This window comes from Neovison vison, chromosome 12 (genome assembly GCF_020171115.1).
Source record: "Neovison vison isolate M4711 chromosome 12, ASM_NN_V1, whole genome shotgun sequence".
Classification (NCBI taxonomy): domain Eukaryota; kingdom Metazoa; phylum Chordata; class Mammalia; order Carnivora; family Mustelidae; genus Neogale; species Neogale vison.
Window position 1 is genome coordinate 65,730,695 of NC_058102.1, and position 27,885 is coordinate 65,758,579.

General features: G+C 40.1%; 1 protein-coding gene across 1 annotated transcript in view; it reads left to right on the plus strand.

Moving 5' to 3' along the window:
• Nucleotides 1-27,885, plus strand: part of OVCH1 (ovochymase 1) — a 77,968-nt gene that overhangs the window by 16,423 nt on the left and 33,660 nt on the right. The window contains 14 exon segments of the mRNA XM_044226360.1: nucleotides 1,114-1,254; nucleotides 1,356-1,478; nucleotides 2,210-2,311; nucleotides 3,437-3,569; nucleotides 5,086-5,183; nucleotides 6,429-6,509; nucleotides 6,512-6,602; nucleotides 12,484-12,556; nucleotides 13,148-13,343; nucleotides 16,289-16,440; nucleotides 17,344-17,347; nucleotides 23,168-23,320; nucleotides 23,645-23,740; nucleotides 26,839-27,134. Of these exon segments, the coding sequence (XP_044082295.1) occupies nucleotides 1,114-1,254; nucleotides 1,356-1,478; nucleotides 2,210-2,311; nucleotides 3,437-3,569; nucleotides 5,086-5,183; nucleotides 6,429-6,509; nucleotides 6,512-6,602; nucleotides 12,484-12,556; nucleotides 13,148-13,343; nucleotides 16,289-16,440; nucleotides 17,344-17,347; nucleotides 23,168-23,320; nucleotides 23,645-23,740; nucleotides 26,839-27,134 (1,739 nt within the window).

Sequence of the window (27,885 nt, forward strand, 5' to 3'; positions counted from 1 at the left end):
AAAGGGACCTGAAGTTAGTTTTCTATCCCTAGGACATCTTCCATACTGTCCCTTTCTAGAAGGGGTGTGTGTGTGTGTGTGTGGAAGGAGAGGAACTGATGACCCACATACTGCCTGAGCTTTCTCTATTCCCTTCTCAAGTTCAATAACATCGATCTCACAAACATTCCAAAACTTCCTTTCAAGGCAATATCTACTTTTTTGTTTTTCATCACAAAAGTGGGAGCATGTTTGCCAAATTTGGTAGAGAGATGAGTGAATGGAAGAAAATGTAAACCGTTAATAATCTTGCCACCTAGAGATCAGCGCTGTTACCATTTTGAGGTAGTGTGTATTAATTTGTGTGTATTAACATACACACTGAACTTCACATTGTTTTATAATGTTCTTTTCTCTCATGACAGTAGATCATTTCAGGTCATTTATGGGATACATCTTATAAACTATAAGCATAATGAATAACTTTAATTGAAATATGTTAAGTATCTTGATACAGAGTCTCTAGAGCCAATAATAGAACTTGATCTCCAGCAAAGGCCAGTGGTAAGGACAAATATCTCTTCACAAACTGACAGGGTGTTATAGATTAGGTATTGTGTTAAGGATTATAAGACTGGTTGAGTAAATGATTTCACACTCCAGGCCTGCTCTTTACCTAGTAACCATTCTTTCAACCAATCATTTGTTAAGAATCAACTAGGTTCCAGATATTATCAAGCCCTACACATATAGAGAGTAAAACCCGTCTCTGCTCTAATTGTCGTCTGACGCGTTAACTAAAGGTGTACCATAAAGTAGGAAATGACGGAGTACAGGAAATGTGCTGTGGTGATTCAGAAAATGTAGTTCTTACCTCAGTGGGAGTTTGGGAAATTTATGAGAACTGGACTTTATGTCAGGCCCTGAAGGATGAGTAGAATTTAGACATGAGAGATTGAGTTTGAGAAAGCGAATGGAATATAAAATCATTGATGCAGAGAGTGTGGGGAAAATTAAAGTAAACACTAAATAGTTTGGTGTGCTGAGAACAGAGAATTCCCGTAAGATAATATCAGGAAAACACATATAAGCTGCTGCCATCTTAATGCTATTTCGACCCATTTTCCTTTTAAGGTAAGGTCTGTGGAGGTCTGTTGCCTCCATCCTTGCTGACAGAGACCAATGAGGCCATAGTTACATTTGTTTCTAGGACAGGAAACCATGGCAGCAGGTTGGAGCTGACCTTTACTGCCATACAGAAGAGCTCAGGAGCAGGCATCTCAAATCTAATACCCTGACGTTTTTATTTGAGGTGAAGGGAAGGAAGAGGGAATGTCTCTGGCCCTTCACTTTGAAGTTCCCAGACCTTCCGAGAGGCCCAGGCAGGGGGAGTGTGGCTGCACCGGTGGAAGGAAGGACAGTTCACTCTGTCGATTATCCTGACTTGTATCCCACACGTGTAAGGTGTCATTGCTTCATTCATGCTCCAGAGAAACACATGATGACGGTAAGCGACTAAGGAAGCTCTGTACAGTTCATCCAGAGCTTAGCTGTGTTGGTTAGGCAGAACTTGCTTCATCTGGGCTAGCAAACGGCCACTCTGTCTAGGAACTTCCATGGGCCACATCTGTGGTTCTATATATGTTGTTTGAAACGTTTCGGCGGTTGAAGAGAGAATGCAACGGAAGTATGCCTCCTTCTCCTCTAACTCCCATCCTGCCTCCTGGTGGCAAACACTGGTTATGTATCCCGAGTATCCCTAGAGAGAGATGCTGAGCCCTTACAGACATGCATGTATTTATATTGCTTAACAGTGCTTTTTCTCCTTAAAAAATATCCCAAAGATCTTTCCAGATGAATCCACAGAGCTCTTCTGAACAACTGCATAAAGTTCTGTTGTGTGATACTCCATCATTTCTGAAGCCAGTTCCCTACTATCACTTGGTAGGTTTCTAGTCTTTGTCCACACCAACAATGCTAGTACGTCCCTGTGTCAGTGTTTTGGGGCACATGCGGATGTATGTAGTTCCCGGAGGTAGACGTTCTGTGTCAAAGGGATTGTACCTTTTAACCTCAGAGTCCTTGCCAAATTGCTTTCCAAAGAGACTGCAATGACTTATTCTATCAGTGGAATAGGAGGGGGTAACTGAGGACCTTTTCATGTGCAGAGGGAAGCTTTTAAAGTTTATTGCATCTGTTCCTTGACCAATTCTCTGGTTATGTTTCCAATTTGTACAATTGGAATTTGAGGACTTTATCACTGAATTTAGCCAAAACTGTGTTTATGATGTGGTTGTGACTTACGGTGATCCTGAAGAGGAGCACGAATTAGGTGGGTAATGTTCCATCTGAAAAATATGAGAATGTTTGCAACACTTACTGTCTTCCTTGGGTGCCACAGAGTCAAACGGGAATGAGGATTTCTTATGCTGGAAACTCATGTGTCAGAAAACCTTAGCTTTAACCCACGAACCAACAACGGATTCACCAGTGAGATTTTTAATAGGAACATGCAAAATGCAGAGAATGTTTCAGAATATTTGGAAGGTGAACTTTTCCCACTGTGACACTGAGTACATATTTGGCAGTTATCGAAGGTAAATTTTTTAACTCCTTTCTGTGTAAATCTCTTCAATTGGTGATATTTTTATGTCCAGGAATGTTTCAGAATATTTAGAAGGTGAACTTTTCCCACCGCGACACTGAGTACATTTTTGGCAGTTATTGAAGGTAAATTTTCTAACTCCTTTGTGTGTAAATCTCTTCAATTGGTGATATTTTTAAGTCTAAGAAAAGTAACTAAAAGAAGCAACCTAAGCTATAATTACTACTTCAGTCTTTAAAGTTCATTTTTGGACCTAAAATTGCAAGTACACTTTCATTTCTGACCTATAGATTTACTGAATCTAAAAAATGATCTTCCAGATGGACAGCCGTTTTCTTAATACCTATTGTCTGTCCCTTAGCTAAGTGTTGGTGTGGTTCGGGAATGCAGGTGGGTTGGGAATGTTTGTTTGCATCTTCAAGCCAGGTGAGTAGAGACAGAGTCCCCTCATCCAGCAGAACGGGAGCTTTTAGGGTGCGCTCTGGGTGAAGCGGATTGCCGGTGGTGCTTATTCACCTGAAGTGGAGCCATGTTCTGTTTGGAAAGAGGAATACCACGTGTTGGATTTTTACTCACCTCTTCTCAGTGTGTACATTAATCAGTTGGAGTTTCTATGCATACTAAAAATCAGATGTCTTTACCCTATCTGTAGAGTGCTCTTCTGTAAGATAAAATTACAATGCATAATTATCTTGAAATAAATATGCAATTCTCACATGAAATGGAAAGGTATACCTACAAACCAAAATTAAAGAAAACCAGAATTGCTGGGAAAAATTAATTGGATAATGTTTTACCTCTGTTTTCTGATTTAAAAAAAAATTATAAATCAAACATCCCTAAAACTGACAGCTAAATTTTGTGGGATTTTGAACTTTACTCCAGTATTCAGTCCTAATAACATATTGGAGATTCACTGTAAAAGTGATGGTGAAAATACCTTCCAGGGCTTCAAGGCTAGATTTAACTTTTTGCTCTCACGTGAGTATAAGCACTTGCACAGTAGTGATTTTTTACCTGTGATAATAGTTATACAGAAGATCACTTAGTTATGTGTACCTGAAATTAGGGTACTTGAATCACCTTGGTGGCAAAATAAAAATGCAGTTTCCTATGCCCACCCCTGAAGTTTTAGATTCGGTAGATTGTGATGGGGTCCTGGAACCTGGGCTTTCACAAGAACCTCAGGTGAAGCCAAGAAACTACATCATCCATTAAATGATCAAAAGAGACTCCAAGCACCTTGTATGGAAAGAGGGTAATTTAGATGAGAGAATGTAATTCAGAAATGACATTGACCAACTCCTTTTTTGGGGTGTTTCAGGGTTTTGAAGGACTAATAGTTTTTCTAGTCATTCTAGAAAACAAAGCAGCCTTTACTTAGACAAAAGGAACATCCTCTGCAGAGACCCTGCCGTGGAAGAGAACGTTGTACGAAAAGCTGCAAATTATTGGATACTACTCAGACTTTGGAGGGAGTGATAGAAAAGGCAAGAGTTATATTGTATGGGATTCAGGGCATTCACTTTTAGGTACCAGAGTGCTAAAATAGCTACCTAACGTTTATCGATTACTTGCTTTCTACCAACTAAACATCTCTCATGCATTATAACTTTGATATAACTACCAGTTCTATCAACTAAACATCTCTCATGCATTATAACTTTGATTTCTCCTTACAAGCATAAGAGTTTTATATATCGCTCTCCTTTTCACAGATGACAGACAGGAGGTTCAAAGAGGTTGAGTAGCTTTTCTCAAAGATGCATAGCTGCCAAGAGGTGAAGCCAGAATCCAAACATTGGTAGTAATGTGGAAGATAGAGATAGAGATTAGGGATAAATTTATATTCAAGGAGACTAGTGAAGAAGTCACTATAAGAATGTATTCGAGATCTGTTCCCTGGTTAGATATATTGTGGCAAAGGTAATATACAAAGGAGAAAAACCCCAGCATAATTTTTAGGACTAGAGCTTGACAGGAAAGATGGATGGTAGAGCTACTAAAGATACAGAGAAGCATAACAAGACCATGTTCGCTGTTGAAATCACTTGTTTCCATTTGAGACAAGTGTATTTTTATGAGCTTGTGGGAGACCCAGATGCAGAGATCTAGCCGTCCTAGCTCAAGAATTCAGAAAAATAGACTTAGATTGAAGAGAGAAATGTGGAAGTCATAAATAAGCAAATGAATAGTAATAGGGTTGTAAACAGCACCTTGTGGAATATTTTTCGCTGAAGGATGGGATCTTGAAAAAAATTCTAGAATTGAGAAGAGATGGTCATAGATGTATTGAGGAGATCAAGAAAATGATTCCATGAAGCCAAGGAAGGAAAAAGTGCTTAAGAGTCTGATACAATAAATCACATCTATGGGATCTGGCATTTAGCATTGGAAAGGTAGTATTAGTGAAATCAACATTAGAGTGGTTATATGATTGACCCCAGGGTAAGCAAGTAGGGTCAACTGGTAAAAACTACTTTAAATATTTTCAACTGAAGAAATGTTTCCTCTATACTCTTTAAACCACGTTGGATCAACATCACCCCCCCCCGCCCCCGAGTCAATCCCCTGTCTTCTGCAAAAGCTATTCTGTGTGGTGAGTTGATGGTCATGTGATTACTATCTGTTTACTCTTTCTTCTTTAGAAAGCCTCATTTTATATTGATATAACTCCAGTGAAGAAGAATGAATTTTAGATCCATAAAAATTCCAGAATCTTGTTTGGGTTAGCATACAGAGTCATAAATGGCAGGAAGAAGAAATAGGCTCTTGACCGGAAGAAGGGTACAGAGAACAATCCTTTGTCTTCATCCATACCTGTGCAAACTTAATATTTAAAATATTTTCCTACGCTTCGTATTTAATATGATGTAATTTTGGGCAATGGGAGAAAACCGAAGTTTTTGTTTTGTTTCATTTTAGCACACACTGGCAAATTTTTTTTTTTTAAAGATTTTATTTATTTCTTTGACAGGCAGAGATCACAAGTAGGCAGAGAGGCAGGCAGAGAGAGAGGAAGAAGCAGGCTCCCTGCTGAGCAGAGAGCCCGATGTGGGGCTTGATCCCAGGACCCTGGGATCATGACCTGAGCCGAAGGCAGCGGCTTTAACCCACTGAGCCACCCAGGCGCCCCCCACACTGGCAAATTTTAACTTGTAATCTGAAGTATCTGGTCAAAAATTATGATCTTTCAATTGTTCTATAAACATGTATTGTATATAGTTGTGGGTTGTAATAGAAAGTGGTACAGGCAACGGTAATAGGGGAAAACGTCTTATGGGGAAATCAGAGGAGGCTTTGTAGAGACAAGAGTGCTTGAGCTAAGTCCAGCGATATTACAGACAAGAGAAAGGCATTTGGATGTCTTAGTTTATTTGGCATGTTTGAAGATTTGGTGAATGGTTTCATACCATGAGAGAGAGGGAACAAAGACATATAATGAAGAACTTGCATGCTCTGTTAACTAACAAAAATTTCTTACTAGAATATAAGTTTCACGAGGGCCAAGATTTTTGTCTGTTCTGTTCACTGATAGATCACTGATACCTAGAACACCAATATCTAGAACAGTGCCTAGCAGTACCAAGTACTAAAATATTTATTAAATGAATAACTATTATTCTGTGGACCAATAACTAAAAACCCAATTGCTTAGCAGAGTCACCTTGGCAAGCATTTAAAATCCAATTCCTCAGACATGGGGTCTTAGGAGTCAGTATCTTTATAAAGCTCATCTGATATTTCCGAATTACTTCTGTTGGCTTTGCAAGCCACTGGAAGAGTTGTGTGTGTTTCACTATTTCAGTTTGATGGGTCATTAGTTTCCTCTTCTTTGCTGTAGGCATCTGTGGCATCCCTCCATTTAGTCTCCAGTGGCTTTCGAGAAGAATTGTAGAGGGGGACGAAGCCTGCCCCCACTGCTGGCAGTGGGCGTGAGGTTCCTAGGCAGTCACCAGTGTGGAGAGACCATCCTCAACCCTACTTGGATTCTGACCGCAGCCCACTGTGTGCAATTGTGAGTGGAACTGATGATATTTTAATACTGTATTTAGCACATGTCTTTATACACTGTGCTTGGACATAAGTATAATTGTCTAACTACTGAAGTCATCCAGACTAATTTTAAAGCATGAATCTTTTGGTGATTTCCTACATAGCCATCTAGCCTCTATTTAAACAATGTCAGTGTGGAAAAGGTTAACCAAACCTTGAAACTGCTCATCCCATGACAGCAATCTCTAATTTTTTTGTTGAGCATAAGCCTGCTTCTCTGTAACAGAAATCTGTTGTTCTAAATTTACTGGGGTTCCAGAACACAAGGACTAAGTCCGGTTCTTCTTTCACGTACAGTGCTCCCTATACCTGAAGACCTTTCTCAGATCGCCCTTTTAAGTTGTGGTGCCACTTCTCCTGGATTGATTTAGTGTTGTCTTTCTTAAAATATGGCTCACAACAGTGGAGGGCACAGTAGGATAATCTGTCGCCATGGTCACGGGACCACTAGTGGACCAAAATTCTGGTTAACTGCTTCAGTGTTTTCAAATTTTGAATTATACCATGATATGTTGTCTAAAGAGTAGTGAATGTTTATATGTGTCCCTGTCATTCAGTTTGGGAAGAATCCTTGCACTTCTTAAGATCCTCCAATGCCCCAGCCAAGAGGTAGACACTATGCCAAGTTTTGTATTTATGATACCTTTCCTTTTTTAAATTTAACATCTGTGAACCCCTGAAATAATCCTATTGTTCAATTTTTCTTGGTTTTCATAATGTAAAAGAATCGTAGTTTGTATTTTTTTTTCCTGTCTTGCTCTTATCCTCATGTTATACAGATAAGCCACGTGACCTTTTAACTGTAATTAATTCATTTTCAGTTCAGGCTACCTAAGTCAGTCATCTGTTGGTGAGTTCTGGTTGCTGGTATTTTACTTTATTTTTATTTTTATTTTTTAAGATTTATTTATTTATTTAACAGAGAGAGCGATCACAAGTAGGCAGAGAGGCAGGCAGAGAGAGAGGTGGAAGCAGGCTTCCTGCTGAGCAGAGAGCCCGATGCGGGGCTCCATCCCAGGATCCTGAAATCATGACCTGAGCTGAAGGCAGAGGCTTTAACCCCCTGAGCCACCCAGGTGCCCCTTATTTTATTTTATTTATTATTTTTTTTAATTTATTTTTTATTTATTTTCAGCATAACAGTATTTATTATTTTTGCACCACACCCAGTGCTCCATGCAATCCGTGCCTGCTATAATACCCACCACCTGGTACCCCGACCTCCCACCCCCCGCCCCTTCAAAACCCTCAGATTGTTTTTCAGAGTCCATAGTCTCTCATGGTTCACCTCCCCTTCCAATTTCCCCCAACTCCCTTCTCTTCTCTAACTCCCCATGTCCTCCACACTATTTGTTATGCTCCACAAATAAGTGAAACCATATGATAATTGACTCTCTCTTGACTTATTTCACTCAGCATAATCTCTTCCAGTCCCGTCCATGTTGCTACAGAAGTTGGGTATTCGTCCTTTCTGATGGAGGCATAATACTCCATAGTGTATATGGACCACATCTTCCTTATCCATTTGTCCGCTGAAGGGCATCTTGGTTCCTTCCTGATTCCAAAATACGGCCTCAATCAAGAACCACTGTTGTGCTTGCTCACAGTAGCCAGCCCCATTCCTCAAACACACCACCCTTGCTCCTGTCTCCAGGTGTCTGTGGTTGCTGTTCCCTTTGCCAGTCAGGACACCATATTACATTTAGTTGGCATGTCACATAAAGCTCCTCTTGGCTCTAAGTATCACAGACTTGCCTTGTTTTGGATGATCTTCCCAGTTTTGAGGAGTGCTCCTCTGTTATTTTGTAGAAGGTCCCTCCATTGGAGTTTGTCTGGTATTTCCTCATGGTTTTACTGGGATTATGGTTTTAGAGGAGGAAAACCACAGCAGTAATATGCCATTCTTATTATATTATTTGAAGGTTACATGTTGTCATCATGACTTGTCACTGATGATGACTGTGGCTAAGGCAGGGTTTGCCAATCTCCATCATAAAGTTACATTTTCCTTCTTTCCACAGTTACTCTTTGGAGGCAAGTCACTTAGTATAGACGACAGCTAAGACTCTGGGTATTAAGCTCTACCTCCCTGAGTGGAGAGTATTTATATAATTTGTTGGAAATTGTCCTATATGGGAGCTATGTCTCTTCTCTATTTATTTGTCAAATAATTTGTTTATATCAGTATGGACTTGGGGATATTTCGTTTAAAATACAACATAATACTGTATAAAATACTAACATTCTCTTGCTCAGATGGTTCCAGCTTTGACCAGTGTCAGCTCTTACAGTGTCTTTCGTGTGTGTCCATTTGTGACACTACAGAATGATCCATGTTTATCTTACACATTCCCTGCTCAGTCCTGGAATCAGTCATTTCTCCAATGAGCTCTGGTTTATTTTATTGGAGAATGGTATGAGAAATTAAGATCTCAGTGGTCAGTGTACTAGTTGCTACTAGGGTGTTATGGTGCTAGGTTCTCTTAGCAGACAGAGCTAGAAAATAGAGCCATGCACACGAATCCATTTTATAAACCTAGCTAACATTTAACCACACAGGCATATAGCTTATAGTATTTGTACATACCACATATATTGTTTTATGGCTTTTTGCACAAGACATTGTGCTTTCTACTGATAGTGATATGGAAAAATGTCTGTGGGACTCATTTTTTACCTTTTCATAGTTGCCTAACTACTTTCACCAAAGAAATGTTTTTTCCTTGCAGTGTATGGCTCTTAACACCAGAAGTGTTTGATAGGCCAGAGTAACAAAGGTGGTGTGTTCACTCGTGCCCTGGTTTTGTGGGAACTCTGAATTGCTTCCCTTCATGGCTTTGTTTCTCCCGGCCTCTTCATTGACCTGGTAGACACCGAGGGCTCCATCCTCCATTGAAAGTGGCTTCTGCGTATCCAAATCCATTGATAATGGAAGTTTGCCGGGCGGGATAAGCCAGCCGGGGAGACATGTAAAGTCTGGGAGCTGAGGTAGACATCATTTTTGCTGAAGGTCACTGGGTGCCAGACCAGCCGACCTTGTTGGGTAGCACCCCAAGGACATTCAGGATAACCGGTAGCAACATCGTACCACCTCCCATGGCTTGCCGGGCACTGGTTGCTCTTAATATTCGTTCTCAAACCGTAGCATGCACCAGTATCACCCAGAGGGTTTCTGAATCTGTTAGCCTGATGTGGGGTCTGAGGATTTGTGTTTGTAATCCGTTTCCAGGTAATGTCCCAAACTTAAGGAAAACTGGTGTTCTTCTTTTGCTGTTCCACACTAGTCTTTGTGCTCATTTGGGATTTTTAACTCACTTGAGGGGACTGTATTCACTTTGCAGTTATACATTGGAATCTTTCTGTCTCAAACTTTTTTTTTTCCCCCAGTTCCAGCTACTTTTTTTTCTGTAATTCAGCAGTGATCCTTTCTTCTCCCAATGCAGAAGTGTCCTATGGGACCCAAGGGGACATCCGATGTTAGATGGGGGATAAGACCCTAAGGATATAAGAAATGAAACTTGGTTACGAGCAAGGAGCCAGGAAGGATAGAGAAACTTATCACTTGCTACTTGGAGCTATCCTCCCACTAGTGGAAAAACTCAGGCTTTGTTGCCTCATAACATGTATGTTGTTCTGTCATGATGCTTTTTATGTTGTGCTCTTCACCAAATTAAAGGATATTTGATGACTGTGCACCTATAGCATCACTAGAAATTATAATCTACATTATCAACTATACCATGATTTTTATTATTTCATTTTATTGTGCACACTATCCTCTATATATAGTAGAGTGGCTTTAAGAAATAAGTTCCTTTACTACCAAGGAATAATCGAGAGGGTGACTTTGAAAATAAGTTTAATCCTTCTGTCAGAGTGCGTGGCGGATAATAACAGCACTAATGGCTGCCATTATGGAGTCATTACCATCTGCAGGGTACTTGCCAAGCACTTCACCTGAGTAGGCGCTCCCTTCATAAACGCACACTGAAACACAGGAGTAAGTCATCCCCCTCATGTGAGGAATTGAAATGAGCGTGGTTATGACTAGAGAGAAGAAGCCTACGTGTATGATGAAACTTTGATGAATAAAGCACACTGAGAAAATAAGTGCAGTAACTTGACTTTTCCAAAGGAAACAAGTTGGAAAAGTTGAAGAATCTCAAAGCTGATGTGACAGAATATCTGTGACAAGTAAGGGACTCTTTCCTCGGCTATTTCTTCACCTGGAAGTCTTAATGTGGCAGATTAAGGGATGTGGATTTCAGTTTTGTTTTTTTTTTTAAAATCCATTTGAAAGGGACGCCTGGGTGGCGCAGTTGGTTGGACGACTGCCTTCGGCTCAGGGCGTGATCTTGGAGCCCCGGGATCGAGTCCCACATCAGGCTCCCAGCTCCATGGGGAGTCTGCTTCACTCTCTGACCTTCTCCTCGCTCATGCTCTCTCTCACACTCTCTCTCTCTCAAATAAATAAATAAAATCTTTAAAAAAAAAAAATCCATTTGAAGGATACTGAAAGTGCACAGATCTCAGGTTTATGGTTAGAAAAATTTGCACAGAGGGAGCACCCTTGGGACCAGTGCCCACATCATGGAATGAAATACTTCCAACACCCAGCAGCCCCCCTTATGCCTCTTGCAACCATCTGCCCCTCCCCCAAAGCAACAATGTGGATGAGTTTTACCTGTTTTGTGAACTGATATATTGTTTTTAACCTCCATTCTATTAATTCTGGTAGTTTGATTAAAGATAACAATTTGAGATGTATTCCTGTAAGATAATGTTTAGATACTTTTAACAGTAAAATATAGGCCAGAAGCTAACTTATTATGAATGTAGGCGTTTTTTCATTTTTTTTTTTTAAGATTTTATTTATTTGAGAGAAGGGGAGAAGGAGAGGGAAAAGATAGGAGAAGAGAGAGAGAGAGTGCATAAGTTGGGTGTGGGAAGAGGGAGAAGCAATTTCCCCAGGGGCGCCTGGGTGGCTCAGTGAGTTAAAGCCTCTGCCTTTGGCTCAGGTCATGATTTCAGGGTCCTGGGATCGAGCCCCACATTGGGGGGGGGTCTCTGCTCAGCGGGGAGCCTGCTCCTCCCTCTCTCTGCCTCTCTGCCTACTTTTGGTCTCTGTTTGTCAAATAAAAGGATAAAATCTTAAAAAAAAAAAAAAAAAAAAAAGCAGTCTCCCCACGGAGTGGAAGCCTGATGCGGGGCTCGATCCCAGGACTCTGAGATCATGACTTGAGCCAAAGTCAGATGCTTAACTGACTGAGCCACCCACATGCCCCTCCCTTTTTTTTCATGTATTCTTTTTTTTTTTTTTTTTAAGATTTTATTTATTTATTTGACACAGAGAGAGATCACAAGTAGGCAAAGAGCAGGCAGAGAGAGAGAGGGGGAAGCAGGCTGCCCATGGAGCAGAGAGTCTGATGCAGGGCTTGATCCCAGGATCCTGGGATCATGACCCAAGCCGAAAGCAGAGGCTTAACCCACTGAGCCACCCAGATGCCCCTTCATATATTCTTATACTGTGATATTAAATTAAGCTGTATTTTCTCTTTTTTCCTTCTCATCTTAAAACTAGCCTTTGGTGATATTTGTTGGGGTCTCCAAAGTCATTTTACGGCCAAAAGAAAGGGGCAGGATACATAACTAAGAACTCTTCAGGTAGCTCAGGAGGTGTGTACCTTCCCAGCAAGGAGGCCACACAAAGGCACCAAACAGAAGAGTAGGTAGGACATCTGGCTGAACTAGACTCATTGTCTGTCAGTAGAGCCACATGGAGTTAGACCAAATGGTGAAAAATGTTTCTTCATGTCAGACCTTTGTCCTGGTTCTTTCTCCAGGAAAAATAATCCTCTCTTCTGGACCATTGTCACTGGACACCGTGAGAGAACCCTGAAGGAACCAGTTGAGCAGGTGAGAAATATTTCTAAGGACAATTCTGCTGGTATTCTAAGTGTTACCACATGCCGGGGAATGCCTTTAGCTAAAATAGATCATTAAGTATTCATCTTCTAGTGCCCCTTTACCCTTAACATTTATACCCACATTTAAAGCTACAATCTGAGATCACAGTTTAATCAGAGAATTGAGGGAGGAAGGTCAGGAAGTGCAAATTGAGGTCTGTGTACACAGGTGCACATGGCCTGGTTTCTCCAGAGCGGCCAGTCCTCAGAGAGTGGTTCATGGCCTCCTGCAAATTATAAACAGAGATTGCCCTTTTATTTTTTTTTTATTTATTTTTTATTTATTTTTTATTTTTTTTGTTTTGTTTTTTTATTTTATTTTTTATAAATATATATTTTTTATCCCCAGGGATACTGGTCTGTGAATCGCCAGGTTTACACACTTCACAGAGAGATTGCCCTTTTAAATTCAGTACAGAGTCACCTTCGTTGCTGATGTAAGGAAATGTGGAGATTTAAGGTTTATTTTGGACTATTATGCGGGGAAGTAGTTGGACTCATTGACTTGAACTTGTAATTTGCTTACTCACCACTGATAGAGGTGAGAAGGGCAAAACGCATCCTGGTGTGAGAAGCCTTTGGTAGACGGAATCATGACTCTGACGTCGCCCTGATAGAGCTGAGCTCTCCTCTGGAGTTCAACTCCATCGTGAGGCCTACGTGTCTCCCACAAAGCATGGAGCCTCTCTTTCCCTCGAAGACCTGTGCTGTGACTGGATGGGGGAGACTTAGTGAAGGTAAATGTTTTACTCTTGCCTACACAGGACTGCCAGTTGTTAATTTTGCACATTTGGCATGGAGATGATAAAAAGCAATATCTGCTCTAGCCTTTCTTCCTTCTGAAAGCTAGAACCCATGTTCGATTTGGTTTTAAGTGCTCGCTTCGGCAGCACATATACTAAAATTGGAACGATTTGGTTTTAAGTGATCAGAGAATGAACTATTTTATATTTTTTCTTTAGGGTGACTAAGTATAGTTAAGTTAGACCTGTGAAGGGCCGAATCACAAATTTTTTCATCTCTGCAAGCCATATGTTCTCTGTCACAACTGTTTAACTCTATCTGCCATTGTAGTGCAAAGCAGCCATAGACATACTTATGGAACAGAATGGATTGTGTTCCAGTAGAAGTTTGTTGGTGAAATCTAAATTTCATATACTGTTCGTGTGTCATAAAATCTTCTTTTGGATTAAAAAAAAAGCTTTTTACAAGTGTACAGACCAGGGGCACCTGGGTGGCTCAGTCGCTTAAGTGTCTGCCTTTGGATCAGGTCATGATCCTAGGGTCCTGGGATCAATCCTGCTTCAGGCACTCTGCTCAGTGAGGAGTCTGCTTCTCCCTCTTCCTCTGTTCTTCTGCTTGTGCTCTCTGTCTGTCAAATAAAAATTTTTTTTGTAATTAAAATAGTGTACAAACCAAACTAGTTCCCAGATTGTGCTATATAAGCCCAGGGCTGGCACAGAATTGGCCCACTGGCTGAGGTTTGCCAAACCCTGGGCTAGAGGCTAGAGTTCTTAGAGCCATAGCAAAATACTGACGGATCTTATTGCCTCACATTTGCATTTTGCCTCTTCTTGCTGTATAAGATCATTTTCTTTTACGTTTTCCTTCTGTTTATGTTTCCTTTATTTGGAATCTGTGAGCTTGGGGAGAGGGGAATTCATCTTTGACCATGCACAGTGTACACACGATCATAGCTTTCTGTACTTCCTGCGGCCAAATTGCATTTTCCTAAAATCTGCACAACAACCATATAAGGAGATTTTATCCTCCCCAGGTTGTAAAGGAGGATGTTATGGCTCAGAGATTTAAGTACCTTGCCAAGATTCCATAACTAATAAATATCAAAGCTAGGATTTAAAATCAGCCTGGTTCTGTTGATAATTTTTGAAAAAAAAATTTTTAAACATTTAGAATAAAATCTGAACTGCTAGTCTGGCTTGGAAACCTCTATGTGATTTGGACTCCATTTACCTCTCCAACTTCTTTTCCTCCCTTTGTCCCCTTCAGGCATTGTGGTCTTCTTTCTTTCTCTTTAACACAAGACCTGTTCTACTTTCTGAAGCTTGGAACCCCCTGGCTCTTCTCCCAGCTGCCTCCTCCTCATTCTCCTCACAGCTCCAACAGCACTTCCTCCTCCGGTCACTTTGCTGCTTCAGGACTGCCTTTCCATCACTCTCAGCATGACCCAGTTTTATCATCTCCTTACCCAAAAATGTACTTGACAGTAGCGTGTGTGATCATTCTCCAGGGCGTCTGGATAGCGCAGTCGGTTAAGCAGCCAGCTCTTGGTTTCAGCTCAGATCATGATCTCAGGGTCCTGGGATCCAGCCCCATGTTGGGCTTCTTGCTCGGTGGGGAGTCTGCTTAAGGATTCTCTCTCTCTCCCCCTCTCTGCCATATCCCCCACTCACGTGCTCTTGCTTGCACACTCTCTGAAATAAATAAATTTTTAAAATCCTTAAAATTAAAAAAAAAAAAAATCGTTCTCCAGGCGGGTCTCATGCATTAGGGAGAAACCTTGTGGCAGCAGTTCCCTAATTCACCACCGTGCCCCAGAGCTACCGGTTTACCTGGCACAGAGTAAACACTCAGCAAATATTTTTTGACTGGCTTCTAAGCCCTTGAATAAATGTACCCATTCTCTGATACCTTCGACCTTCACCACTTCCATGACCATCAGACAACCAAGAGGTGGTTAGAATCTTGTGAAAGAATTCATTCCTCCAATCTGAGAGAAAATGAGTTCTCAATTTTCAGACATAGTAAAGAACAGTGGTGGGGATGGTCCCTGAAAAGAGGGTTTTTAAATACCTTAAGTGTATTTATGTATTAGATGGGGACATTAAACGAGCAGAAACTTTAGAGGCCAACCTTGGCTTAATGGCTAGTTCTGTCCTACAGTGCTATGAGATCTAATTTTCAGAACTCTGGCTTTTTCGTCCATGAGCTCTGTGTGATCACGTGTGCAAACAGCCCACCTCACAATGTTGTATTGGTGGGCAGGAGTCCTGTGAAAGTACTATATAAATGTAAGGTAATTTCTAATACTAAACTTAGCTTTTTAATTTTTTTTAAATTAGGAATCCAAAATGATAGAATAAGTTGTGCATAAATACATGTTAACACAGGTCTGCCCGAGGGTCAGTTATGAGTGTTTTCATGTTCACTGTCAGCCTTACAGCCTTTATCGTTAGTCCTTTTAAATTGGAGTTGAGATTAGTCTCAGTGACAGTTGAGAAAAACGGAATGTGATTTTGGTTTATATTAGGAAATCATATAAACCTGTCATGCTGATAATATATTTTATGTATAAATATACTGTGTAAAAACATATCATCACATAAATTCTATACAATACCAATTCATGTCTTGCTGAATTTTCCTTCATGAATTCTTATGTGGCAATATGTGAAACACTAAACTTTGAATCAAAAGTAAGTGGGGAAAAAAATGTTTCTGGTGGAGTTCTCCTGACAATATATTCCTTGGCAAAGATGCCACACTTGAAAACAGACATCCGGCATGAGACACGTTTGGTTCAGTAGTCCCTGTCAGCTCAAGTGAACCTGAGGGATGGCAACTACAGTAGTACAGATCAGTCTGAACTTAAATATGTTTGTTCACAGAATTGGGTGTTTACTTCATTACAAAGCTGCCTATGAATCTGTTCCTTCAGCAGACAGCAGCCTAGCAAGGAGCTTCCAACAGATCCAGGTGCTTGTGTTGGAAAGAGAGGTCTGGGAACGTGCTCACTCCTCTCACCCAGGAGGGCTCACGGAGAAGATGACGTGTGCTGACTTAGCAGCCTCTGGAGGGAGAGACTTCTGTCAGGTGAGAAGACTGATTTTTCAGAGGAAGATTCAAAGTCCTTGTCTGCTGGGGATTCTCCTTAGAACAGGAGGAGACGCTCAGAGGCACAGACCACCTGGCAGCCCGACAGTGTGCCCTTCCTGGAAGGCCAGTAGCACAATAGGAAGAGTGAGCACCTCACTCTGAACTTGCTGAGAGGCCAGAGCAGCCTACAGGCAGGAGAGCAGGGGGGGACTAGGAGCCCATGGGCACGTAGGGCCTCAGAGAGATGCTAGGCTTTGGGAAAAGAGGAACAAGCAAAGGAGGAGTCTAAGTCAGTGTATCCTAATTGCTTTTAAATCAATATAAATCTCCTTTGTGTTCCCATTTAATTTTCTACCATGGATTAAAATGATCATGAAGAAAATGAGAAACTTTGAAAAACGGGTTGTCATATGAAGTGGAAAACAAATCCTAAAATAGTAGTTTAATTTCACATATTTAGAGGCAAAAGTGGTATAATAGTCATATCTCCATGTCAGTTGAACAAATGTGCTATTGGCAAGTTCAGGCCCACTAAGAGGAAGACAGAATGTGGACAAATGGATCATAAAACACCAGCTTTCATAACCACGAAGCCAAGCGAGGAATGTGACCTCAGAGATACAACCAAAAAGGATTTCTGATGCTCTGTAACCCTCCTTCAGCAGTCTGGATTTGAGGCAGCCTACTGATAGAAATCATTGGGTCTTCAGGGCCAATACACTTCTCTGGGTTTATCATTTCATACCAGTCTAGAATACAGAGGAAAGAAAGGATGAATCTCTAGTCTGTACTGCTTTTTGATCCCTTTCACCTTAATCAAGAAAAAAGAACCAATGGGAGAAAACTGGGTGTTAATATAGGAAGAAGTCCTTCCATGTAAAAATGTGAGGAGAGAAAGAGGGAGGTCTCCTCTTAACACTGAGTATCAATTTATGGCAGTTAACCCCTTTTGTGTTGTCAAGTACTATTCAGACTCTGCTTTCTGCCTTTGAATTTGCATTCTCCAGAAGCTGACCTTGAGACAAAGATTCAAGTGTGATGGTCTGCTTAGGAAGTGCAGACATGGCTGGTAGAAAAGTCAGGAGGGTAGTATAGGGAAGGGAAGGCAGGAAATGCGAGAAGTTCTACAAAGTCAGCTACCACAGTAAAGGGACTGAGCTTAATCCTTCAATGCAAAATGCACTCAACACATTTGTCCCATCTGAGGAGGGAGGGAGCTGGGATATTTACATACTGCTTCCCCCAAATTTGTGGTTCCAGGGCTGCTGGGGGAGGGGTCTCGTGGTCCCTCTGCACTTTCCACACTGCTGGTCTCCCTTGTGGATGGGACTGACAAGGGGAAGTGCCCTCAGGCACACAGCCAGGACGTGACCTGGAAGACTTGAAGACTCTCGGAAGGGCACTCACGCCATCTGCTCAAGGACATAAATGCTATACTATAAATATCAAATAGAAAAGTGCTCTGAATTAACGTGGTCATTTTTCCCCTTTTGAGGGATGGCTTTTCTCTCTGCTTCAAATCAAAGGAATCACAGATGGCTCTGTTGTCTCTGTCAGGTTTGACAGCATCTGACATTAAGGGAAATTTACTGTATACCAAGAGGGCAGAGGAGAACTAGGGAAGGAATTAGGTCCACGACAGAGGTGTGATCTTCGTGGGCCTTTATTTCAGCTACATCCAACTGTCCCTTTGCAGCACGACCAAATCTGCTGCCAATATGAGGGGAGGAAAAGAGGAGCTGAGATTCTGGCTAATAAATGTGGCAAGCTAAAGAACACCAAGTTACTAGCAAGGTGACTTCAGAAACTTTGGTAAAGTGGACCCTAGTATTTCTATCAGGTAGTTGATTTTTACTCTCCTGTGTGTGCTTAGAAGTAATGGACCTGCTAATGTAATTTCTCCTTCAGGAAGGTGAAGTAGAATGTTGGAATGCAGAGATGTGGCATTTCTGACGCAGTGCAGAATTCTGTGCTGCTTTGCTCAGGACACATTCTAGATTGTCTTTGAAAATGTCAAGTTCTTTGACCTACAGATGATCTCGGTCTTCCCAGAGTAGCATATGTCCTGTTCCTGCTGACTTTTCCAATCTATTTCATACTTCTCTTGCATATATATTTCAGCCACACTGATTATGTGCTGACCTTACAAGTCCCTGCAACCTGCCTGTCTTGGGGTGGTAGCCCAGGTACCAGTTCTGCACAAAATGCTATTCCTCCTGGCTTTTGAAAACCCAGCTCCTTCTCATCTCTCATGTATCAGCTCAAGTGTTGTTGAAACTACATACACCCACACAAGTGTGTAAGCACACACAACTACCTGCCTTTATTCTCTACTATTTGTTCTATTTTTTTGTAGCTATTATCACCACCTAATTTGTTTTTTTTTAATCTTTTTTTTAAAGATTTTATTTATTTTATTTGACAGATAGAGATCACAAGTAAGCAGAGAGGAGAGAGGCAGGCAGAGAGAGAGGGAGGAGGAAGCAGGCTCCCTGCTGAGAAGAGAGCCTGATGCGGGGCTCTATCCCAAGACCCTCGATCCCAGGACCCTGGGATCATGACCTGAGCTGAAGGCAGAGGCTTTAACCCACTGAGCCACCCAGGCGCCCCAATCACCACCTAATTTGTTTATACTCTCTCTTGCTCAGAATACCCAGCTCACAGTAGGCACTACATAATTCTTTAAAAATAAACAGATACCATTTGCTTATTGAATATTTACCATACGGTAAGCCCTGAGACAGATCCTGGCAATAGTAAATGAATTAGCCCTTTCTGGATCATGGAATGTTTGTAACTGCAAGAAAAAAAAAATCTTTATTTAGTATGTGTTGGTACCGAATGAATCAGTAATTTAAAGAAAAAACAAACCTGACTTGACACATCAGACCACTTACAAACTGGAAAGAGGTCTCAAGTGGAACCATACTTCATAAAGAAAAAAAATTAGGCCCAGAGAACAAGTTAATTGTTCTGCATTACAGACAAGGGAATCTATCTCCCTATTCCCACCTTAGGATTTCTTCCATAAAATTCTTCATATAAAATAAAAGCCATGTCAAATATGTCATAAGCTCAGTTTATTTTATCAGAAGACAAAAAGTACATTTCTGTCAAAGAAAAAAAGGGGCTGATAAAAATCATTAAGGCTGGGGCACCTGGGTGGCTCAATGGGTTAAAGCCTCTGCCTTTGGCTCAGGTCATGATCCCAGGGTCTCTGCTCAGAGGGGAGCCTGCTTCCCTCTCTCTCTGCCTGCCTCTCTGCCTGCTTGTGATCTCTCTCTCCGTCAAATAAATAAATAAAATCTTAAAAAAATCATAAAGTCTACTTTAAAAGGTAAATCCTATGCTTTAAGGCTTTTTTTTGTTTACAGCTTTATTGAGCTGTAATTGACATATAATATTGTGTCAGTTGCAGATGTACAGTGTAACTATTTGATACCCCTGTATATTTTGAAATGCTTACCATAGTGGAGTTAATGAACCCCTCTGTCATCTCATATAATTAGCATATCTTTCTTGTGGTAGGAGCACTTAAGATCTACTTTCTTAGCAACTTTTAAATATCTAATATCTAATATAGTACTGTTAACCATAATAACCATGCTGTATACTAGAATCCCAGAATTGTTATAACTGGAAGTTTGTACCCTTTGACCAAGATCTCCCCCATTCCCCACCAGCACTCCCCACCCCAACTTCTGGTAACTATCCTTCTATTCTTTGCCTCTTTGAGTTCAACTTTTTTAGATCCCATGAATAAGTAATATCATACAATATTTATCTTTTGCTGTCATATATATATATATATGTGTGTCATATATATATCATATATATGTATATACCATATTTTTTTTTAAAGATTTTATTTATTTATTTGAGAGAGAGACAGTGAGAGAGAGCATGAGTGAGGAGAAGGTCAGAGGGAGAAGCAGACTCCCCGTGGAGCTGGGAGCCCGATGCGGGACTCGATCCTGGGACTCCGGGATCATGACCTGAGCCAAAGGCAGTCGTCCAACCAACTGAGCCACCCAGGCGTCCCTGTATATACCATATTTTTTTATCCATTCATCCTGTGACAGAAAAATAGATTGTTTTTATGTCTCAGCTGTACTGAATAAAGCTGCGATATATATGGGAGTGTAGATAACCTCTTTGATAACCTGTTTTTATATCCTTTGGGTATATACCCAGAAGTGGATCATATGGTAATCAATTTTTAATTTTTTAAGGAATTTATATTATTTTCCATAGTGATGTACCAATTTACATTCCTACCAGCAGTGCAAAAGGTTTCCCTTTATCCTTGCCAACATCTTTTATGTCTTTTTGATACCTGTTCTAACAAGTGTGAGTTGTATCATTTTTGTTATCGGTTTGTATAAGTTGTTTATGTATTTTGTATAATAACCCTTTATCAGATATGCAATTTGCAAATATTTTCTTCCGTCCCATAAGTTGCCTTCTCATTTTGTTGATTGTTTCTTCTGAGGTGTAGAAGAATTTTAGTTTCATGTAGTTCCACTTAATTGATTCATTCTTTTATTGCTTGTATTTTTGGTTTCATATCACCCCCGCCAAATTGTTGCCAAGACCTATGTCAAGCAGCTTTTTCCCTGTGCTTCCCCACCCCCTGTGTTTTCTTCTAGGAGTTCTACAGTTTGTAGCCTTATATTTAAGTCTATAATCCATTTCAAGTATAAAATAGGGTTCAATTCCACTCTGCTTATGGTTGTCCAGTTTTCCCAACATCATTTTTGAAGAGACTATCCTTTCTTCATTGAATATTTTTTGCTCCTTTGTCTCAAGTATTAGTTGACTGTACATGTGAGGGTTTTTCTGGGCTCATGATTCTAGCCCATTTGTCTATGTGTCTATTTTTCTGCCAGTACCACACTGTGTTGATTACTATAGATTTGTAACATATTTTGAAATCAGAAAATGTGATGCCTCCAACCTTGTTATTTCTCAGGATTGCTTTTTAGGCTATTTAGGGTCTTTTGGGGGCCCATGTGAATTTTTGGGTTTTTTTTTTTTTTTTTTTTGGTCTCTCTATGAAAAACGCCATTGGAATTTTTAAATGCACTTCCTTGAATCTGTAGGTGACTTTGTGTATTATGGACACAACATTGATTCTTCCAACCCGTGAACATGGGATTATGTTTTTCATTTGTTTCCATCTTCATCAGTTTCTTTCATCAAAGTCTTATAGTTTTTAGGGTAGAGATCTTTCACCTTTTTGGGTAACTATTCCTAAGTACTTAATTTTTTGAAGCTTTTGTAATAAGATTGTTTTCATTATTTTTTTATTTCCTTTTTTTTTCAAGTTTTAATATAAATTGAGTTAACATAACAGTGTGATATTAGTATCAGATGTAAAACTTAGTGATTCAACACTTACATACAACACCTGGTGCCCATCACAATTGTCCTCCTTAATGCCCTGTTTATCTTTTCTGCATTTTGTTGTTAGTGTATAGAGACACAAGGGCTTTTTGTTATGATTGCTTTGTACCTTGAAACATTACTCATCATTTAGTTCTAACAGGTTTTTGTTGTTGTTGTTTATAGTTCTAACAGTTTTTTGATGGAATCTTTAGGATTTTCTAAGGCCATATCACCTGCAAATAAAGACAGCTTTGCTTCTTCTTTCCTGACTTACTCCTTCCTTCCCTTTATTTCTTTTTCTTGCCTGGTTGTCCTGGCTAAAACTTCCAGTGCTATATTGAATAGGAATGATGAAAGTAGGCACCCTGGGTTTGTTTCTGATCTTACAGGAAAAGCTTTCAACTTTTCACTATTGAGTATGATGTTAATTATGTGTTTGCTATGTATGACTTTTATTATCTTGAGATACGTTCCATTTATATCCAGTTTGTTGAGAGTTTTTTCTTGAAGGGATGCTGCATTTTGTCAAATACATTTTCTATACTATTCAGATGATAAGATTTTTAAATTTTCATTCCATTAATGTGGTATATCATATTTATTGATTTGGGTATGTTGAACTATCCTTGTATCACTGGAATAAATCCCCTCTGATCATTGTGTATGATTCTTTTAATGTGTTGTTGAATTTTGCTAGTATTTGCTAGTATTTTGGTAGTATTTTGTTGAGGATTTTTGCACCTATGTTCATCAGGGATGTTGGCCTCTGGTTTTTTTATTTGTTTGTTTTTTTTCCTTCTTATGGTGTCCTTATCTTGCCTTGGTGTCAGGGTAGTTCTGACCTGAGTTTTAGAGTGTTCCCTCTTCTTCAATTTTTGGGAAGAGTTTGAGGAATGTTGTTAATTCTTCTTTAAATGTTCAGTAGAATTCACCAGTGAAGCCATCTGATCCTGAGCTTTTCTTCATTGAGATGTTTTTGATTAGTGATTTAGTCTCCTTGCTCAAATTGGTCTATTCTGATTTTCTGTTTCCTCATGACTTGGTCTTGGAAGTTTGTTTGTTTCTAGAAGTTTATCTATTTCTTCCAGGTTATCTAATTTTTGGGTGTATAGTTATTCATAGTCTCATGATTCTTTGTATTTCTGTGGTATCAGTTGTAATATCTTTGTGATTTTATTTATTTAAGTACTCTAAGGCATACAAATTGACAAAGTATTAGTATTTTTAAATTAAATGTGTTATGAATAAATTATTGATTATTCCTCTTCCAAAATTGAAAGCAGGAGTTCTGATTAAAGCAAATTTTTAGAACACATTTTCTTGGTGTTTCATGGAGACTCTGGCGGCCCATTGGTATGTAGACATGAAAAATATCTCTTTGTCCTATATGGCATTGCCAGCTGGGGGGCTGGCTGTGCCCAGCCAGGGAAGCCAGGTGTATTTGCCAGGGTGAGTGTCCTCTTGGACTGGATCTAATCCAAAATCAAAGGTGAATATTTTTCAGATATTATGAAGACAGTTCCTCTTCTTTAGAGTAGGCTTGTAAGACGTGAGTATGGTAGAAATCAGCATTATGGGGGAAAAAAAAGTAGTATTTCATTTATTTTAGTTTCTGAAACATTAAAAATGCACATTAAAATTCCATAAGAATACGTTCTCCCTTGGGCAGAGTGAGAGTAAAACTGACTTTTCCGGAGGCTGCTATAATCCTAGATTTGCATTTTCTTTTAACAAAAGCTGTTTTGGTATAGACTACATTTTGTTTCAAGGCTTTCATCTTTATTTATTTTTAACATGCTCTCTCCAGGTACAGGTCCTGTTTCACTTCAGATAAGTAAGGAAAGCAAAACATTATCAAGACGACCGTTGCCACCAGCCACACCTTCAACAGATGATGCATCTGGACCAGGTAATAGATGTTCATGTTATCTACGTAAGGCAGCTAGGAAAAATTTGGCAAAAAGCATGGTATGCCCTGGTTCAGTAATCTTCTTGAAACAGGATAAGCCCTGTGTTTTCTTTCTGGTTGGTAGTTTAAACTGAATTTAAAAAAAAAAAAAAGAAGTGTTGTTACTGTGACCATTTAGTTTCTTTTCTACCCCCAGAGATACAGCTGTTGCAGGTTAAAAATATATGTATTGTGGGTATGAACAAGTGCTTGAGTTCTGAAGGAGTGCATAGAATTATTCTGACCTCTGGTGTATTTTTTCCTACATAAACAAAGGTCCTTAGATTTTCAGATATCTCACTGGCTGAGGACTCTGGATATGAGAGAGAACCCCAGTCAGCATCAGTGTTAGTCACTCGTAATCCCCCACAGTTGTCAGTGCTTGTTTGCTAATAGAATTTTTATTTTTAGTTATAATCAAACTGCAGCTGGAGAGTTAGAAGTCCGTAATTGTCCTGTAGGGAGATGAAAGTTCTATGATGCCATCATTCTTGGTTTCCAGGTGGTCACCGTCTCTTCCTTCTCACCTATCTCTGTCCCCATCCAACCCACGTACAGTCAAGGCCAGTAGACAACCAGGAAGGAGGTGGGGGCAGGGGATAGAAGAGGAAATAAGAAATGGGGGAATTTCTAGAGTTATGACCTTCAGTAGGAGAAAGGGGATGCGATCTTGTGCTTGGCAGGAGGGATTAGTCTCAGAAAGGAGCAAAGTGCAGTTCATCCATAGTTGCTGGATGGGAGGCAAAATACTTATGCTGGGGTATGGGTACATGTGGGGGTGGGAACTTCTGGCAATTTTTAAATTGCTTCTGTGCATTTAGTGGATGGAACAGGGTTGTGGAAGAGGATTTAAGGGTTTTAAGGGAAAAAAGAGGAAGTATAAAATAGTTCTCTAAAAAAGTGACAAAGTGCATGGACTAGGAAAATGTAGTAGGATTACTGGGCAACATAAAAGCCTCTGAGATTAATGAACACGAATTAAGAGGGAGTTAGCTTAACTTAGTTAGCTTAGTTGTATGTTTTCTTCTGGAGACACTGAGGGGTAGCACATAGAGGAACAGATGGAGGGTAGATTCATCAGAATGGGTTTCCCAAGTATGCAAGAGTATAAGGGTATTGAAAGCATGTAGGAGGAAGGGATGAAAATGATGTGTTATTGGAATTTAAGCTAGGAAAACAGTGAATGAGGGTGAGAGATGAGTTAGGGACAAAGAAAATGTGGCTGAATAGATGAATATCAAGCCTCAAAAGGTGGAAGGAGCATTGGAGGGAGCTGAGAAGGTAGAAGATTGTGGATGGAGACAGCAGTGCTTGAAACAGAGCTATGGAAGGCTTGGTGTTATTGCTGGGGACAGGGTCCTGAAGGGCTCAACACTGGGGTGGGTGTCTGAGGTCGGCTGGAGAACAAGATCATCGGAAGGAAGTTGAGAAATTAAGAAGCTGCTATGGTAAGCTTATCGTCTATAGCAAGATTTGTGGCAGAAATAGTGTTGGAGAAAATGACTGCTAAAATCTTCTAGGAATAAGAAGGGGTAATATGGGGACCATTTGTGGGTGGCATGGTCTGACAACACAAGAATCAAAGGGTCCTATTTAGATTGAAAGTGAATCTGGAATTGGGGTTGAGATGGAGAGCAGACTTAGGTTCCAAGATCCTAAAACCTAATGATTTTGATGGCTTGAGTTAAAAGAAGAATTTTAATTATTGCATAAAAAAGTGAATGCATATCAGGCTCTTAAAATAGAGATGGTATGATGAATGATAACCAACAAGTGATGTCCAGTAGTGACCAACCAATTCATTCATTCAACTGTCCCATTCGGGCAAATGAACATTAAAATGTAGAGATATTTTTCATCTGTCTGTGTTCAGAAATACATGTGCATGCCAGAGAAATTTGCAAGTTTCACATAAGAAAGGCTACTGTTTTGTTTTAATTCTGTGGATATTCTATGAGAGAAGATGTTGGGACTATCCTATATTTAACATCCATCCACTCCTACCCCTGGCTTTTTACACAAGAGGATTGTTAGCCCATTTATAAAAAGAAGTGGCTAGTTGGGAATTCATGACTTCACATGACTTGATTCCTTTTCCATACAGATTTGTCTTAGAGGATTCATGTGGACAGGAAAAAAATGACTGAAAGGACATGTTGGAGTCAAAGTCACAATTTCAGTTGCTTGGAGCAAGGAAAGAACTTAATTCTCTTGTTTCATACCTTCTGCCACTCTTCATTTCTACTCTTCATGAAAGAATATTTATTTATTCTTTTACAATTATTTATGTATTATTTATGTACAATTATTTATGTGTCACCTGAGGTCGTTAATTTCTCTGTGGCAAGGCATCTATAATAATGCATGTGTTAATTTATACCCAGATATTAAGATGTGTTCATTTGAATATAGACTGTTTCAATTTGTAATTGCTCAGCGGATTTTTGGTGAGGGAATACACAGAGGGGAAGGAAGAGGAGTCAAGGCTGTGAGCTGAAGGAGTAGCGGATGGCAGGGTCCATGGGCCAGAGAGCCCTGGCCCCGGAAGCTCTGCAGGTTTAGAGCCTGCAGGTTTAGAGGTGCCCTTGGACTTAAGAGCAAGTGGAAGAAGTGAGAGACCTTCAAATGTATGCAGCACGTCCTCCTTTTTGTGATCTCAGTCACGAATTCCATGAATGTAATCATTTGTCCCAGTAAGATAAATGCTCAGTGAAATTAGTGAAGCTTTTCAGAACAGACCTTCAGTTGCATCTCAAAGAAGGAAGGAAATGAAAACATGCAGGATGGAAGGAGTGCACACTCACTGTGCTACTTCTAAGGCATTTAAAAGATTCGGTGAAAAAAAATTTTTAAATAATGATAATTTAAATTCTACTCCTACAACCTCATTTCAAGAAAATAGGACATGTTAAATGGGATGATCATTTTTACCCAAGGCCATGTAACAGTAATGGAGTTTTCATTCTCTTCTTGCAAGCCTAAATTTTTCAAGTTCATGATAGAACCTCACTCTGCTTTGTTCATGTTGGTCCCTGGTGTCTGTGTGCTCTGAACTGTAGGTTGTTACTCTGAGGTGGAACTTGAAGAGCCCAGAGGCTTTTTTTTTTTTTTTTTTTTTTTTTTTTTTGCATCTCCAGGATATCCAGTGGATTATAGAGGAGAACTGAAATGTTCTTGGGTGCTCAGGGTGTCCCCTAGCAGTATGGCAAAATTGACGGTTAAGTACCCGTCACTGCCTTGGTCTCCTGTGTGTCCAGATTCAGTTATGATTGTTTATGAAGAAAACCACAATGACAAAAGGGTATCTGGTAATAATCCTTGCTGGCATTTCAACTTGGAGCTGGGAGGCTTTTCTGTATAGGCAGCTTAAAATCACAAGAGAACTTGACTTGGGTACCACTACCACCAAAGTGTTGATTCATGTAATAGGCATGCCTTTTCTTTTCTTTTCTTTTCTTTTTTCTTTCCTTTCCTTTCTTCCTTTTCTTTCTTTTATTTTTCTCTCTTTTATTTTTATTTTATGTTTTTTTTTAAAGATTTTACTTATTTATTTGACAGACAGAGATCACAAGTAGGCAGAGAGGCAGGCAGAGAGAGAGGGAAGAGGAAGCAGGCTCCCCACTGAGCAGAGAGGCCCATTAGGGATTGAATCCCAGGACCCTGGGATCATGACCTGAGCCAAAGACAGAGGCTTTAACCCACTGAGCCACCCAGGTGCCCCTATTTTTCTTTCTTTCTTTTTTTTTTTTTAAGATTTATTTATTTATTTATTTATATGACAGAGAGAGAGAGAGATCGCAAGTAGGCAGAGAGGCAGGCAGAGAGAGAGGGGGAAGGAGGCTCTCTGCCAAGCAGAGAACCCAATGTGGGGCTTGATCCCAGGACCCTGAGATCATCCTAGGACCCCAAGCCAAAGGCAGTGGCTTAACCCACTGAGCCACCCAGGCACCCTTCTTTCTTTCTTGTAAGCATACTTAATATTTTCAAGACTTGAATTTACAAAACAGATACACTAGAGTGTGTGTGTACGTGTATTCGAGTAGAAAAAAGACGAGAGAGATCAAGTTCCTCAAGCATACAAGAGCCAGGCCAGGATTCCAGAAAGG